The sequence below is a fragment of the Mercenaria mercenaria genome, chromosome 15 (genome assembly GCF_021730395.1).
Source record: "Mercenaria mercenaria strain notata chromosome 15, MADL_Memer_1, whole genome shotgun sequence".
Lineage (NCBI taxonomy): Eukaryota > Metazoa > Mollusca > Bivalvia > Venerida > Veneridae > Mercenaria > Mercenaria mercenaria.
In genome coordinates this window covers 52,540,041-52,555,953 of record NC_069375.1, presented here as the reverse complement: position 1 = coordinate 52,555,953, position 15,913 = coordinate 52,540,041, and the positions used below count along the sequence as shown (strand labels likewise).

At 33.0% G+C, this 15,913-nt stretch overlaps 1 protein-coding gene across 1 annotated transcript; it reads left to right on the top strand.

Annotated features, from left to right (window-relative positions):
• The first annotated feature begins 1,892 nt into the window (after positions 1–1,892).
• On the top strand, positions 1,893–7,427 carry LOC123554666 (uncharacterized). Its single transcript, XM_045344946.2, has 2 exons — positions 1,893–2,730; positions 6,325–7,427. Exons 1-2 carry the CDS (start codon positions 2,322–2,324, stop codon positions 6,909–6,911), a joined length of 996 nt encoding a protein of 331 aa, XP_045200881.1. The 5' UTR covers positions 1,893–2,321; the 3' UTR covers positions 6,912–7,427.
• The last annotated feature ends 8,486 nt before the right edge of the window (positions 7,428–15,913 follow it).

The window sequence follows — 15,913 nt, the reverse complement described above, 5'->3', positions numbered from 1 at the left end:
GAACTCGGCCTAGATTTCATCAAGGTTATCATTCTGACCAATATTCATGAAGATTAATTGAAAAATACAGCCTCTATCGCATACACAAGGTTTTTCTTTGATTTGACCTAGTGACCTAGTTTTTGACCCGACATGACCCATTTTCGAACTCGGCTTAGATTTCATCAAGGTTATCACTCTGACCAATATTTATGAAGATTAATTGAAAAATACCACCTCTATCGCATACACAAGGTTTTTCTTTGATTTGACCTAGTGACCTAGTTTTTGACCCGAGATGACCCATTTTCGAACTCGGCCTAGATTTCATCAAAGTTATCATTCTGACCAATATTCATGAAGATTAAATGAAAAATACAGCCTCTATCGCATACACAAGGTTTTTCTTTGATTTGACCTAGTGACCTAGTTTTTGACCCGAGATGATCCATTTTCGAACTCGGCCTAGATTTCATCAAGGTTATCATTCTGACCAATATTCATGAAGATTAATTGAAAAATACAGCCTCTATCGCATACACAAACTAAATGTTGACAGACGACAGACGACGACGACGGACGACGGACGCCGGACATCGAGCGATCAGAAAAACTCACCTGAGCATTGCTCAGGTGAGCTAAAAACAGATAAACATTTTTCTTTTTAAAAACAGTTTTATTTTCCATTTTAGTATGATAATAAAATACTATTAATAAGAGTAATAAATTGAAACAAAGTTTTATCTACAATAGAAATGATTTATAAAGATATTTTTACTACAAAACAATTGGTTAATGCATATATATATATAAGGATGAAATGCATGAATAGTTAAAGGGGGATGTTCATTTCCCAGGGAAACATATTAGCACTTCAGCATGTCAATAATTAATAGTCATCTGCAAATTGGATACTCACTTAGTGGTCAGCCAGATATATTTATCTTGCATATTAATTACCATCACATGTGTTTTATGGTTTGGCTAGGTGTTATCAGTACTTTCTTTTTTTCAAGATAAAAAGGAGATTGTGAAAACGATGCTTTTTGCTGCTGTAGTATTAAAACGATTTTTGCAATGCCACTCTCGCTATCAATTCTTTGAGGTCGTGTAGTCACAAAACGTATATAATTACTGGAAAAAAAAATGCACGCACCAAGTTAGTTATAGTTCAATTTATTATGGATGCATTTCATAAAAATAGCATGATGTAATCAATGATTAATTATATTAATTAATTATGAGATTACTATATGTATATGCTGGTCAATATCAAATCATAAATGGTATGTGCACTGTCTGAAAATGTTCCGTATATTACTCTATTTATTCGTTTAGGGATAAATATTTTATCCAACACATCACCGGAACCAAATATCTCATAAGGGCCTCCTTAGATTTCTTTTTGTGTAAGAGAGTTTTCAAGGGGGACAACTCATCCTCTATATAAATAAAGCGATCTCTAGAACTTTCTCTTTCCACGACAGCTCCATTGCAAGGTAGACATCAAAAATTATTTACATTTCTTAAATTGTACGTTTAATATTCATTTAATTTATAAAACAAAACTATTATTGATGTTTTTATAAATTATTAACATTTTAAAAATACTTTATTGATACGAAATAATTACTAGTGACAATTTCTGCTTTATTTTAATCCGAAGCACATGGCGACCACATTTTCAAACAGCGCCATGTTGATTTTAAAATTTTATTTTATTTTTTTTAACAATCGTTTTTACTAAAACAATTAAGAAATTTGACTAATTTATGAGACGAAAAACGTATAATTTAGTTTCTCAGATTATTTAGATCTAATCTTGTCATTCTTGGCGAAGAAGACGTCGACTTTGCGTTGAGTGGGTGACCACGTGGTTATTCCATTATTTAATTCTAGACGATATCTTGGACCTTTTAAATCTTCCTCCCAGTCCCACAATAAAATATTAGACAACGTAAGATAAATATTGGTATTTCAGCTTGATATAAGTTTAATCAATCGAGTGACTTTACAATAACATAAAGCGAAGATTACGTAATGTCTGTGGAATGTGTAGTTCACACGCACTGATTGACCTGATGAGGTAGATACATTTAGGTCAAACCAGACAGTGAAACAATTGTTCGGTGAATCGGTCTCAACAAAAGATATTTCGGTCATTTTCAATATATATCTTGACCATTATTTTTCTTTTCTTTTTCTGATTAGTCCCAGAGTACACTTTATTTACTTTTCATAATGAATTTAATGATTAATATTAATCTATATAAATAGATCTAATTATATCTTAAACTAGCTCAATTTTACTGACATTTATGTTTTCTTTTTCATATTGAACTATGCCAAAATCACGCACAAATACAGCGAAATCCACCGGGACCTCACGCCGACGGGTCGCAGACGGAAATACTGATCCCCCACAACCTGCAACACTATCTGGAAGGCGGACTGGCTATGGTAGAAAACGGTCTCAAACTGTCAGTAACAGCGGGAACCAGCTACCGTCTAACCTTATGGCTAATGATCAACATCCAGGAACCCAGATTCTTCCACAAGGGATTCAGCTCCCACAACCTCCTCTTAACCAAGCGAACCAGGTGCAACCACCATTTCAGACAGAAAACGGTCCTCAACCTCAAGGTAATCAGCTGCCACCCCAGCTTCCTCTGGATAACAATCTGCAAGATATCCATCAGAGGGCGTCGTCATCTGCAGACACAATTCAGCAGCAGCAGCAGTCAGCCACAGGTGATATTTCTTCTAATACATTAATGATTAACACTTGTTCAGGTTCAATGCTTGCCGCTCATGTTCCTTCAAGTTTAAAAGAAAAGATATGGAACAATCAATTTATTGAATTGCAAACTTTATTACCAAAAACGGTGACGCAGGAAGATAAGCAAAAAATTCAATTTATAGATGGTGAATTTTTGGTTAGTAAGAAAGAGCAAAACCCAAAACAAGTTGAAAAAATTGAAGTTTGGTCAGACGCTTTTATCATTTTTATCAGCATTTATATTGATAAATATCCTGAACAGGCAAATAAGTTATTAAAATATCTATCTAATATAAGGCTAGCGGCTTCTAGAAACGTTGGCTGGTTCGAGTATGATCGGCAGTTCAGATTGAAAATGTCCGTACAAGTAAACGTTTCCTGGGAAAACATTGACCCAGAATTATGGATGTTGTATATGCAACCTATCCAGGGCCAAAACCAGCCAGCGTTCCAGAACGGTAACAAAAAATGTTATGATTTTAACAATAAAGGTTTCTGTGCCGCTAAGTCGTGTATTTTCATGCACAAATGCATTAAATGCAACGGAATTCACCCATCTATATATTGTTACGCTAAACCCCCACAATTCCAGTCTATGCGTCCTATAAGGCCTTCTATACGTTTCAGACCAGGCTACCAACCACAGTATCCCAGACCATTATTCGGACAGTCTACTCAAAAGAGGTTTATGGGACCTAGGAGTTTCACCAATTAATATTGGTGTTCTTGCAGAAAAACTTGTTCAGTATCCAAATAAATACGACTCCGATTACCTTTTACATGGTTTCAGTACAGGTTTTAGGCTAGAATATATGGGTCCGCGTATTTCAATATTTTCAAAGAATCTAAAATCGCAATAAATCAGAAAGAAGCTTTAACCTCTAAACTCTATGAAGATTTATCATTAGGCCGGGTGCTTGGACCATTCAGATTTCCGCCACTCTCGAATCTTAGAATCAATCCGGTAGGTCTTGTTCCAAAAAACACCGGGGGCTGGAGGTTAATTACGCATCTTTCATTCCCTACTGGAAACAGTGTAAATGATTTTATTGACAACAGTTTCTGTCACGTACAATATTCGCAGTTTGACAATGCAGTTCGAATGGTCCAAGGGTTAGGGAGATCCGCATTTATGGCAAAAGCTGACATCTCGTCTGCATTCAATTTATGCCCAATCTGGCCGGGAGATTTTGAACTTCTCGGCATTAAATCGGATGAAGGTTTTTGGATACAGAAGATGCTTCCCCAAGGAGCATCTTGTTCATGTTTTATCTTCGAAAAATTTTCCAATTTTCTGCAATGGTTAGTTTGCAAAGAAGCAGGTTCAAAAAATTTTGACCATCTACTCGATGATTTTTTCATGGCCGGAAGGTCTTTCGAAGAATGCCTTTATCTCATGCAAACTTTCTATACCACATGCAAGGAACTAAATGTACCACTGAGCAACGAAAAATGGGTGGGGCCTGTTACAAATATAACATATTTAGGTCTTGAAATAGACTCTGTTCATCAGACTGTCCGGGTCCCCTTGGAAAAAATACAGAAAGCAAAACAATCCCTTTTACAGCTCATTAACGCTAAGAAACTTATGTTGAAAGAATTACAATCGATTGTCGGTCTCTTAAATTTTATTTCAAAAGCAATACCTTCAGGAAGAGCATTTAACCGGCGTTTCTATGACGCAATGGCTTATGCGAAAAAACCTTATCATTTCGTCCGCATCAACAAAGGTATGAAAAGTGATGCAAATGTTTGGTTAACATTTCTTGATGAATTTAATGGTTATTGCATATTTAGCGAACAAGAATGGATTGACAATACTCAGCTAGAATTGTACACAGATTCCTCGGGCAATAAAAATTTAGGATGCGGGGCTTATTTCAATGGCGAGTGGACTGTTTTTAAATGGCCACATCTTTGGGAAGACGATATTTACAAAGATATTACATACCTCGAACTTGTACCTATTATTCTGGCATTTTATACCTGGGGGGAAAAAATTTGCAACAAGAAAATTATACTTTGGTCCGATAATAGTGCCTTGGTAGAAATTATCAATAAAAAATCATCCAAAAACAAACCTGTCATGGATTTGATTCGTCACTTTGTGCTTTTACTGTTAAAGAATAACATTCAAGTAAAAGCTAAACATATTGAAGGGTCAAAGAATACAATATGTGATAGTATTAGTCGATTTCAGTGGCAGAGATTGTACCAGGCATTACCACCCAATGGGGCAAAAGAACCTTGTCCAATTCCGGAAGCATTTCTCCGTATCTTCGAGCGGAAAAAGAACGATTAATTGACGCATCTTTATCTCAGAGTACACACAAAAATTATCAAGCGGGATTAAAGTCATTTGAAGAATTTCGACTCCAAACGGGATATTCCCGGTCCTGGCCACCTAGCGTTGAGGAAATAGCAGAATATATTTCTTTCATGTCTTTAAGACAATACGCATATTCAACAGTTAGTTGCCATATATCGGCGATCAGTTATGTAAACAAAATTAACAATTTTTTAGATCATACAAAACAGTTTGTTATCAAAAGTATGTTAGAATGTTTACGGAGGATCAGAAAAAGTCATGACATCAGACGACCGATAACGCAAGGCGTACTGACAAGCCTTACTGAAGCCTTAAGATTTGTTTGTCATACACAGTATGAATGTCTGATGTTTTCCGCCGCTTTTAGTCTGGCCTACATGGCTCTTCTAAGAGTTGGTGAATTCGCTTTGCCTAAGAAAAACGCGAAAAAATCCATCTTGAATATAGATGATTTAGTTATTAGTCAAGATATGATACGCATTTATTTCAAATGTTCAAAAACTGATCAGAGATACATGGGATCTTCGATTGATGTCCCAATAACTGACCAAAACAAGTTCTGTTATGAAAAAATAAAAATATTTCTACAATATAGAACGAAAATACAGGGCCCACTATTTTGCCATTTTGACGGTAGTCCACTCACAACATACCAATTTAATGCCGTTTTAAATAAAGCGCTGGCATGGGTAGGACTGGAAACAAACAATTTCAAAACACATTCCTTCAGAATAGGCGGGGCTACAAATATGTTTAAAGAAGGCTGCTCGATTAATGATATAAAATACAGAGGAAGATGGCAGTCAAATGCCTATAAATCATATATCCGCTAGTAATATATTTTCAAAATTATCTGACTGGATTTGCCAAATGGCTGTAATGTGAATGCCGGCGATCCAACTTTGGCAAACTAATGATATTTTTCATTGTGTATGGCGCCGTTGCCGGGCCATTACACACCCATTTTTTGTAGGAAACTGCCAGTTCATTCTGCGGATAATAAATAGTTCATATTAAAAGCATAATGTGCTATGGATATGTAACGCATAATGTGCGATTTCTTATTTTATTGCATAATGTGCAAATAATAATGTTCTAGGTTAAATGTGCAAAATGATGTATGATATTTGATATATATATTGCATTATGTGCAGACGATATACGCAGTCCGATTTATTACTTGACAAATCATTACCTTATCAATTTATAAGATACAAACTAAATTCCATGCTTTCAGACTCCCAACCGAACTTCACGGTTTGGATTGTGGGATCCTCTCTAATTAAAGGTGCATATCTCACCGCATGCCAAAGGATCAATGGCGAACAGTTGGGACTCCAGTCTATTAGCGGTAATGTTTTGTGGGAGTTTTTAGGGGGAATGAAAGTTTCTGACCTAAGTGATACCATAACATATCTTCTTAATTTTAACCGTCCACCAAAATTTTTAATTATTCATTGTGGCGGCAATGACATTGGTCAACGTCCTATGGTCGAAATTACATGGGCTATTAAAGACTTCATTACTAAAACAGTATTGGTTAAAATGCCAGAAACAAAAATAATTTGGTCTCAAATTTTACCGAGGAGATCTTGGAGATATATTTCTGATAATGTTATAGCCAATAAAATACGTTCTAGAATCAACAGTTGTATTAGTACATTTTTTATTAAACAAGGAGGATTTTACATTAAATATCCAGACATTGATGAAAGTCAAAGATTCTTCGCACAAGACGATACACATCTGTCAAACCTTGGCTATAGTTTAATGCTAAACAACATAACAGGGGCAATTAGAACTTTTAATTCTGTTGTTGTCTGAAGGGTTTTTCTTTTATGCTAGCCCGCTTTGGCGGAAGCCCACTTCTCCCAGTTTCTTACACTGTGATCGTGGCCTTATGGCATTTTCTAGCATAAAATACTTTTTTGCATCCGTTGCCGGGGCAAATCATTAGTATATAAATTTCCAATAATTTTTCAGCCATGGCCACTTTCATGCCAATATTTTTTTAAAATAAATGAGTCTAAAATTACAGTTTGTTAGTTTTAATACTTTCCGGTTTTGTTGTTGGATAATACTCTATTTATTCGTTTAAGGATAAATATTTTATCCAACACATCACCGGAACCAAATATCTCATAAGGGCCTCCTTAGATTTCTTTTTGTGTAAGAGAGTTTTCAAGGGGGACAACTCATCCTCTATATAAATAAAGCGATCTCTAGAACTTTCTCTTTCCACGACAGCTCCATTGCAAGGTAGACATCAAAAATTATTTACATTTCTTAAATTGTACGTTTAATATTCATTTAATTTATAAAACAAAACCCCACCACTTCCCCGACCCACTTTCATGCCAATATTTTTTTAAAATAAATGAGTCTAAAATTACAGTTTGTTAGTTTTAATACTTTCCGGTTTTGTTGTTGGATAAACGACTTTTTAAGTTAAATTATATTTCGTACTAGATCGTAAGTTGACATACACTTTTGAGGATGAGACAGGGTAGGTCAACATTTGAACTGGAATCACGCTGATTGGTAGATATTTGATTCCGTGTCCATGTTAATAATTCAGCATTACTTGGTATTCCCTTTTATAATATTATGACGGCACGTTTTGTATCTTTATAATTAAGTGAGTTCTTATGAATCTTATTTTAGAATAATTCTGCAGTATAAATTCCTCACAATATATTACATAGAATGATTTCAATACATTGTACACTCAAACTGGACACCATGTAGTGTGTTGGTATGAAACTTGAAAAAAAGTGGCCCGGGATTATAACAAATACTTTCATTCAACTCTAAAATTTCAATTATACAAAATGCGCTATTATTTGTCTAAGATTGCAAATGTAGATAAGAAAGACCTATGGAAATGTTGTAAGTGTATTGAAAATAAAATTTGGTACCTTTTTTGGCCTGGTTTACTAGTAATGATGTATCTAGATGTAATTATTTAAACTGAGAGCCACATTCCACACTCAGAGTCTGGTAAATTACAGTTATACTATATATAATTAAAATGTACTGGACTATACTTGAAAATGTAAAGGACTAATGTAACAGTCACATATGCTTTCTCACGAAATGGTGTCATTATGCACCTCAAAAGAGGAAATTTCACATTTTATTCTTGTAGCTTATTAATTGCAGGATTACATGTACTTGATTATTAATGACAACCCTGCCGGTCAATTTTGAATTATATTTTCAAAACAGGGTAAATGAAAAAAAATATGAATAAACAATCAAATAAACAATAATGAGAACACCTATAACTGATAAAAACCTAACTATTCGTCTCTGTAGAAATTGATCTTGAAATGCATAAAATAAATATCTGGCATATTAGTGAAGTGTGGTTCTTGATCACATGCGTTCTGGCTGGGTACATACCGGCTACTTTGACCAGTTAGTATATCAATGTACTTTTGTTTTTCATTGCAATTATATAGTATATACATATAATACATATTTCTGACTGATAGATAATCACAGCAGGCCAGATGGTCAAGCTGGAAATAGATGATCATATTTGCTTCCAGTAGTCACTGGGTAATAAAACATATGAACCGATGATTCATAATAATCTGATAATAAGTCACATGCTATGACCACCAACCGCTAGCAACACCCCCCCCCCCCTTTAATATATGGTGACACATTTCTTTTAAAAATGAAAATGATAAGAATTTCTGATAAGAACTTATTTCAATTGCTAAAAGTAAGATATGTGAACTGTGTATAACATCGATATATACATACTAGTAAAATATTACAAATTCTAAACACCCGGACCTATATGTTGCCTTTCATAAATATTAAAGACCTGCTCCCGTCCTACCTTTTAACCTTAAATTGTCACTGAAAAAGCATGAAAATCCTGACTATGAAAATTGCCGCCTGTCAAAATAGAGTTTATTTTATATTAAATTCTATATAAAATACCTTTGGTTTTGCGTGCAGAAGTGTGGCACGTGGCCGTTAACTGTTACCTATTGTAATCATGGGTTGCAAACTTACTAAACTTACCAAACTTTATTTTCCAACTTAGGTTTACATCAAGTAAACAACATAAGCATCATTTTCATAGTTATACAGTGGGTAATGGCGGCATATCATATTAACAAATTGGAGTTCAATGGAGAACGACAAACATAATATATATAGCAGTCTGATAAATGTATGTGATACTACAAAGCATATCAAATGATGATAATATATGTGTTCTAGCAATGTTCCAATAAATATATTAGAGTAAAAAGTTCTTAATAATTACATCGACAAATATACTTAATTTGTTCAGTACAGTTATATTTGTGCTAGAAAACAATTATTCCAATTTGAAAAAGTTCGGATTAACATAGAAATAGCGTTTCAAATACTTTTTTCTTTCATTAACAAATTTTTGGCAAATAAAAAGATAGTGAAATTCATCTCCTACATCATTATTACAAAAAGTACATTTTCTTTCAGAAGATGGTATTCCCTGCCATCTTCCCGTTTCCACTGGTAATCTATGGTTTCTAGTAAAAAAACGCATAATCGATAGACTACGTCTAGAGGACAAAAGATTGATGTAAGCACTTCTATGAAAATTAGTTTTAATAGCTTTGTAAATATAGGTGCTTGATGTAATTTGTATATCAGAATTCCATTTCTGTATAAAGTTGTCTCTAAATTTTTGACAAATTGACTCAATCAACCATCTGTCATTTAAAAAACTCTGACTATACCATACACCCGAAAATCCGGATGAACATAATAAATATTTAATATTGTCGATCCACTGGGACATTACAGTACCTGAAATATTCATTTCATATATCATTCTGTAAACGTTACAAGATAATTTTTCAGTATTTTCATTAGAACGTTTAATAAGTTTTGTCCAAAACGACATAACTCTTCTATAGATATCAATACGTACTGGAAAGATACCAAGTTCACTATATATCATATATGACGGTGTTGACTTCTTAAGTTTAAAAATGTATTTGTAAAATTTCAACTGAACTTTTTCAATACAATCAACATTTCCAAAACCCCAAATTTCACAACCATACAGTAATACTGGTTTTACCATCTTATTAAAGAGATCTATTTGCAGTTCATATGACAAATTAAGGGGTTTAATTTTTTTCAAAAAAGAAAACAACGCTTTATTTCCCTGGTCCGCTATATATTTCTTTGTTGTAAGAAAGGATCCACCCTTGGTAAAATAAATGCCAAGGTTCTTGTAATCCTTGACGATTTCTACCTGACTGTTTCCAATATAAAAATTAAAATTTCGTCTGGTTCTACCTTTACCAAAAATAAATATTTTTGTTTTATCAACATTAATTTTCAATTTCCACAGGTCACAATATGATTTAAAAACATTTAAGGCATTTTGTAAATCGTTTTCAGATTCCGCAAATATCACAGTATCATCTGCATATAAATGAATCAATAATTTCAAGTATATAAGTAAATTTTCGGCATTTAAAGTTTTGCTAAATCCCTCAACATTTCTTTCACATAGAAAACTTTCTAAGTCATTTAAGAATATACTAAATAAAAAAGGTGACAAATTTTCGCCTTGTCTCACACCGACATTACAATTGAAAAAGTTTGTACAGCCTTCACTGGTACCACCTTCGACTTGATATTACTATATAAGTTATGTATGACATTAAAACATTTTCCATTTATCTTTTCCCGTTGCAATTTATACCACAAGCCATTTCTCCAAACAGAGTCAAATGCCTGTTTGAAATCTACAAAACAACAATACAATTTCTTTTTACTAGACTGTACAATATCTATCAAGCTCTTAAGTATAAATAAATTATCACAAGTTGAGTGAGATTTTCTAAAACCTGCCTGTGAAGATTTTATTAGTCGTACATTTTCAGCATATGAATTTAATCTATTATTCAAGATACATGTGAATAGTTTTCCAAAACAACTCAAAAGTGATATAGGCCTATAATTTTCAGGTAAGCAAGGGGGACATTTATTTTTATATATTGGCTTAACTATACCAATAGTCCAAGATTCTGGAATTACTCCAGTATCAAATACAAGATTAAACAATTTACAATATAATGGAAGCATAATATTAGAAGATGCTTTGATCTGTTCATTAACAATATTGTCAATACCTGGAGCTTTGCTATTTTTAAGAGATTTAATAGCTTTTAATATTTCAGCTTCAGTAATTGCCGAATTAATCTCTTCTGTTAAAATGTCATTTTGTTCAGTAATAAACGGACCATCAGTTTCGTTTTCAGAGTCCTCTGTATTCAGATTACTATAAAACTCAAAAAAGTCATTTAGACTTGCACTTGTTTCTGCTACCTGACCTTTAGGATTTATAATTTTCCAATAAAGTTTCGGATTGCTAGATCTTAATGCCTTTAGATTTTCCATTCTTTCATGGGTATAACGATGTTTTGCGTAATGCATCGATTTTTTATATTTTTTTACTGACTGTTTTAAGTTGTTGATGGTATACTTACATGTAAAAACGCCAGCGCGGTTGATTATTTTGTTTGTACCAGTAGCATGTTTGAGTCTGTTGAATGTTTGGTGGTGCACGATTTTTGTGAGTTATACTCAGATGTTCACTGTCCAGTATCTTTAACTTTAAAGTTTGACATAAATTTTGTTGACAGAGGGTCTAAGAAGAACTTTGTTAAATATACCGTTTGGGACCATGAGAAAGCGAATATATATCTCGAAAATTTAGAAGAAAATAGAATTTTGGATATACATAGAAAATTGTTGACTTTAGAAAATACAGAGAATGAAACAGAAAATTTACTTAATGAAATAGCGGATGATATCTCAAATTTACTTACTGAAAGTGCAGAAATGACATTTGGTGTTAGGTATATGAATACTTTAAAAACTACTAACACAAATAAAAGCAAAGATAAAGAGTGGTTTAACAAGGACTGTCATATTGCTAGAAGAAGATTCCACTCTGCCAAGTATTTATACAAACTAAGAAACACTGATGAACATAAACTCAATCTGAAAGTTCAAAGTAAAAGTTACAAGTCTGTTCTAAATAAAACTTTTAAGAATTTTATGGCTTCAAACGCTGAAAAACTTAAAAATCTCAAAGCAGATTCACCTAGAAAATTTTGGAAGATACTTAAGGGAAAGAAGGGTAGAAATGTAAGTGCTGAAATAAATGAATTGCACAATTACTTTAAAAATTTAAATTATGATCATCAAGCAGGAAATACAAATGATACTGAATTTCTACATCCCGAAACTAATGAGATGCTAAACCTTCCCATCAACATGGATGAAATTGAAATTGCTATTAAACATTTAAAAAACAACAAGGCTTGTGGAGATGATACTATCCTAAATGAACACATAAAGTATGCACTCCCAAAAATTAAAGAAATACTGCTTAAATTTTTTAATATTATTTTTAATAGGGGAATGGTACCAAAGTCTTGGACTGTTGGTCTGATTAATCCAATATTCAAAAACAAAGGAGACCCTACAGATCCAGCAAATTACCGCCCAATCACTCTTCTGAGCTGCCTAGGGAAACTTTTTACATTAATACTAAATAACAGACTCCAGAAATACTGCTCTGAAAATAACATCATTGATAGATCTCAAGCTGGTTTCCGTAGGGGATATTCTACGTCAGATAATCTATTTGTTTTAAATTCGTTGATTCAGATCTTAAAAAACAGCAAAAGGATGTTATTTTGCGCTTTTGTAGATCTAAAAGCTGCTTTTGATACCGTGTGGAGAGACGGACTTTGGTCTAAACTGATTTTGAACAGTATAAATGGTAAATTTTTACAAGTGGTTAAAAATATCTATGAAAACGCGAAGTCATGTATTTTTGTAAATGGGTTGCGGTCAGATTATTTCCCTTGTAATGTTGGAGTACGTCAAGGGGAAAATTTATCTCCCTTGCTTTTTTCCCTATATGTGAATGACCTAAGTGCTTTTATTCAAAACTGTAATCGAGTATCGGGTGTTACTTGTAATAAGCATGAAAGAGAATCACTTGCCATTAACTTTCTAAAACTCTTCGTTTTGTTATACGCAGATGACACTGTTCTGTTGGCAGAGTCTTCTGAAGATCTACAATTAATACTGAATATATATAGTGAGTATTGCGATGCATGGAAGCTAGAGTTAAACACAACCAAAACAAAAATTCTTGTATTTTCTAAAGGAAGACAACGCAAATATGATTTTAAGTGCAAGAACACTTCTATTGAAATGGTATCTGAATATAAGTATCTTGGTATCCTGTTTTCCAGATCGGGATCTTTCTATAAAACTAAACAAGATATTGCCAAACAAGCTACGAAAGCTATGTATGCTCTAATAAAGAGATCAAAAAATCTTTGTTTGCCAATTGATATACAGATTGATCTTTTCGCCAAAATGGTTAAACCTATTTTATTGTACGGATCTGAAATTTTGGGTTCTGGTAATATAGACGTTATTGAAAGAGTGCAACTGAAATTCCTAAAGCATATCCTTAACCTCAAAAAAAGTACACCAAATGTTATTGTTTATGGCGAGACCGGTGTTAAACCTATCGCAGTTGATATCAAAGTAAAAATGCTTTCTTTTTGGGCTAAATTAATTGTCTCAGACCAAGGTAAATTATCAAGTGAAATGTACGCTATTATGTTGAGTAAATATAATCATATTGATACGAACCTAAATATTAACTTCCAGTGGTTGCACTGTATCAAAACAATACTTATAGAATGTGGAATGTACAATATTTGGCTATCTCATGATTTCCCAAATGTTAATTGGTTAGCAGAGGCTGTAAGACAGAAACTTTCAGATATATTCGTAAATGAATGGTACTCCGGCTTGTATAATTCTCCGAGCTGTAAAATATACAGACTTTTCAAAAATAAATTTGGATTTGAACAGTATCTTACTAAATCACCTCACAAATATTTGAGTTTTATGATCAAGTTTAGAACAAGAAATCACCGATTACCAGTAGAAATCGGAAATTGGCAAAGAATACCGTTGGAACTAAGAAAATGCACGTTATGTAATGGAAATATCGGAGACGAACTTCATTATTTGCTAGAATGCCCAATGTTTAATAACTGTAGAAAAAGACACATTAACAAATATTTTTATAAAAACACCAATATCATTAAGTTTGAAAAATTAATGAATACTAATCCTGGAAATTTTGTTACATATAAAAAGTTATGTATGCTTGTGAAAGAAATTGTTGTCAGATTTCAGTAATACGTATCAAATATGTTATTTTGTATGCGTGTATATTTTTGTTCTTTAGCTTAAGTATTTATTATGTTGACATCCAATACTGTATCTTTGTTGCATGCAGTTCTAATTAAATGATCAGCGTGTACTTCTGTAATATATGCATCCAAAGTATATATTCATCCACAGTTGACCTTGTGTTTTCGTTTCGTGCAAGGTTAACACAGCTGGATACGTTCTTTTACGCAGTATACGCAAGTATCAATTATTGTTGGTCTTATAGTTTCGTTTCGGTAAGATTAACAAAGGCACACAGTTGCGAATGCTTGCATTACGTTTACCATCCATCTATCCATACATTCGTCCACACATCCATCCATTCATCTACCCACCCATCCATCCATTCATCCAGCCAGTAGTACAGCCACCCAATGTAACAATTTTATATACTATTTTTGGAGTTATTATTATTTACGAATCATTTCGATATTGTTTAATTGTTCATCGTAAACAGTAACAGCTGGGACTAATTCTCCCTTTTTCTTTTAAAAGAAAGTTCCTTCTCCTGTCTACTACACTTATACGAACCTAGAATAGTGACTGCCGGTTTAAAGAATTACAAAACTTCGTTTTATTTATTGTATCTTATGTTTGTATGTGCCTCGCAATGTATGTATATTTGTTTGTACCTCATGTGTTACATGTAAAATGTACTGAGTGTATATGAATAAATCTTGAAAATCTTGAAGAAGCTTTCTATAATATTCCGTTTTATACATATTATACGCTTTTCTAGTTTTGTGATAAACATTTCTAGCATTTCTACATGAAGCATCAAACCAAGGGTTAGTATTAATTACATTTTTCATTTTATTTGGCTTATTTTTCCTGACATTCAATGTTCCAAATGACTGTCTAGAACTGTTATCAAAGACTTTCCCTATTTCTGTAACAATATCATTTAAGTCATCTGTAGAAATAATGCTATTATATGCCAAATTTTCTATTCGAATTTCTATTTCAGCAATTTTTAAGATATCTAAATTTTCAATAAATAACTCAGATTTATCAAAGTCCCATAGTTTTGTAATAGGTTCCATACTTATATCATCAGCATCGTTATTTACATTTGTAACATGACTATCTACGTCATCTTTACATTTTAGTGATACTGCTACTGCGCAATGGACATCAGAAAATAAATCACAGAAATCAAAAACCTCCAATTCCTGAATATGCTTAAAGACATGAGAAGTTGATAAAAAAATAATCAACAACGCTTGCATTTCTACATGTAGTTTTAGGATTGGTGTAGTCTGGCTCTAATCTGCCGTTTAAAATAAACAGATTATTACCTTTACAAAAATCTAACATTTGATACCCATTTAATGAGCATACACACAATAGAATTTGAATAGCCGCGGAGCAGATCTTTAAACATTATTTCACACACTAACAGAATACAAAAGTGAAAAGGGCATTTCAAATTTAAAGTGCGTAAATAATTGTTAAGTCATTCATATATATTTGATGAAATAATGTAATGATATCAGTTAAAGAAAGCAGAGTATAACTATAAATGCTGT

Excerpts from the sequence above, each read along its gene's own strand:
- LOC123554666 (XM_045344946.2), top strand. The coding sequence starts at position 2,322 with ATGCCAAAATCACGCACAAATACAGCGAAATCCACCGGGACCTCACGC. Across the intron at positions 2,731-6,324 it reads GCAGCAGCAGTCAGCCACAG|ACTCCCAACCGAACTTCACG; the intron begins GTGATATTTCTT and ends CCATGCTTTCAG.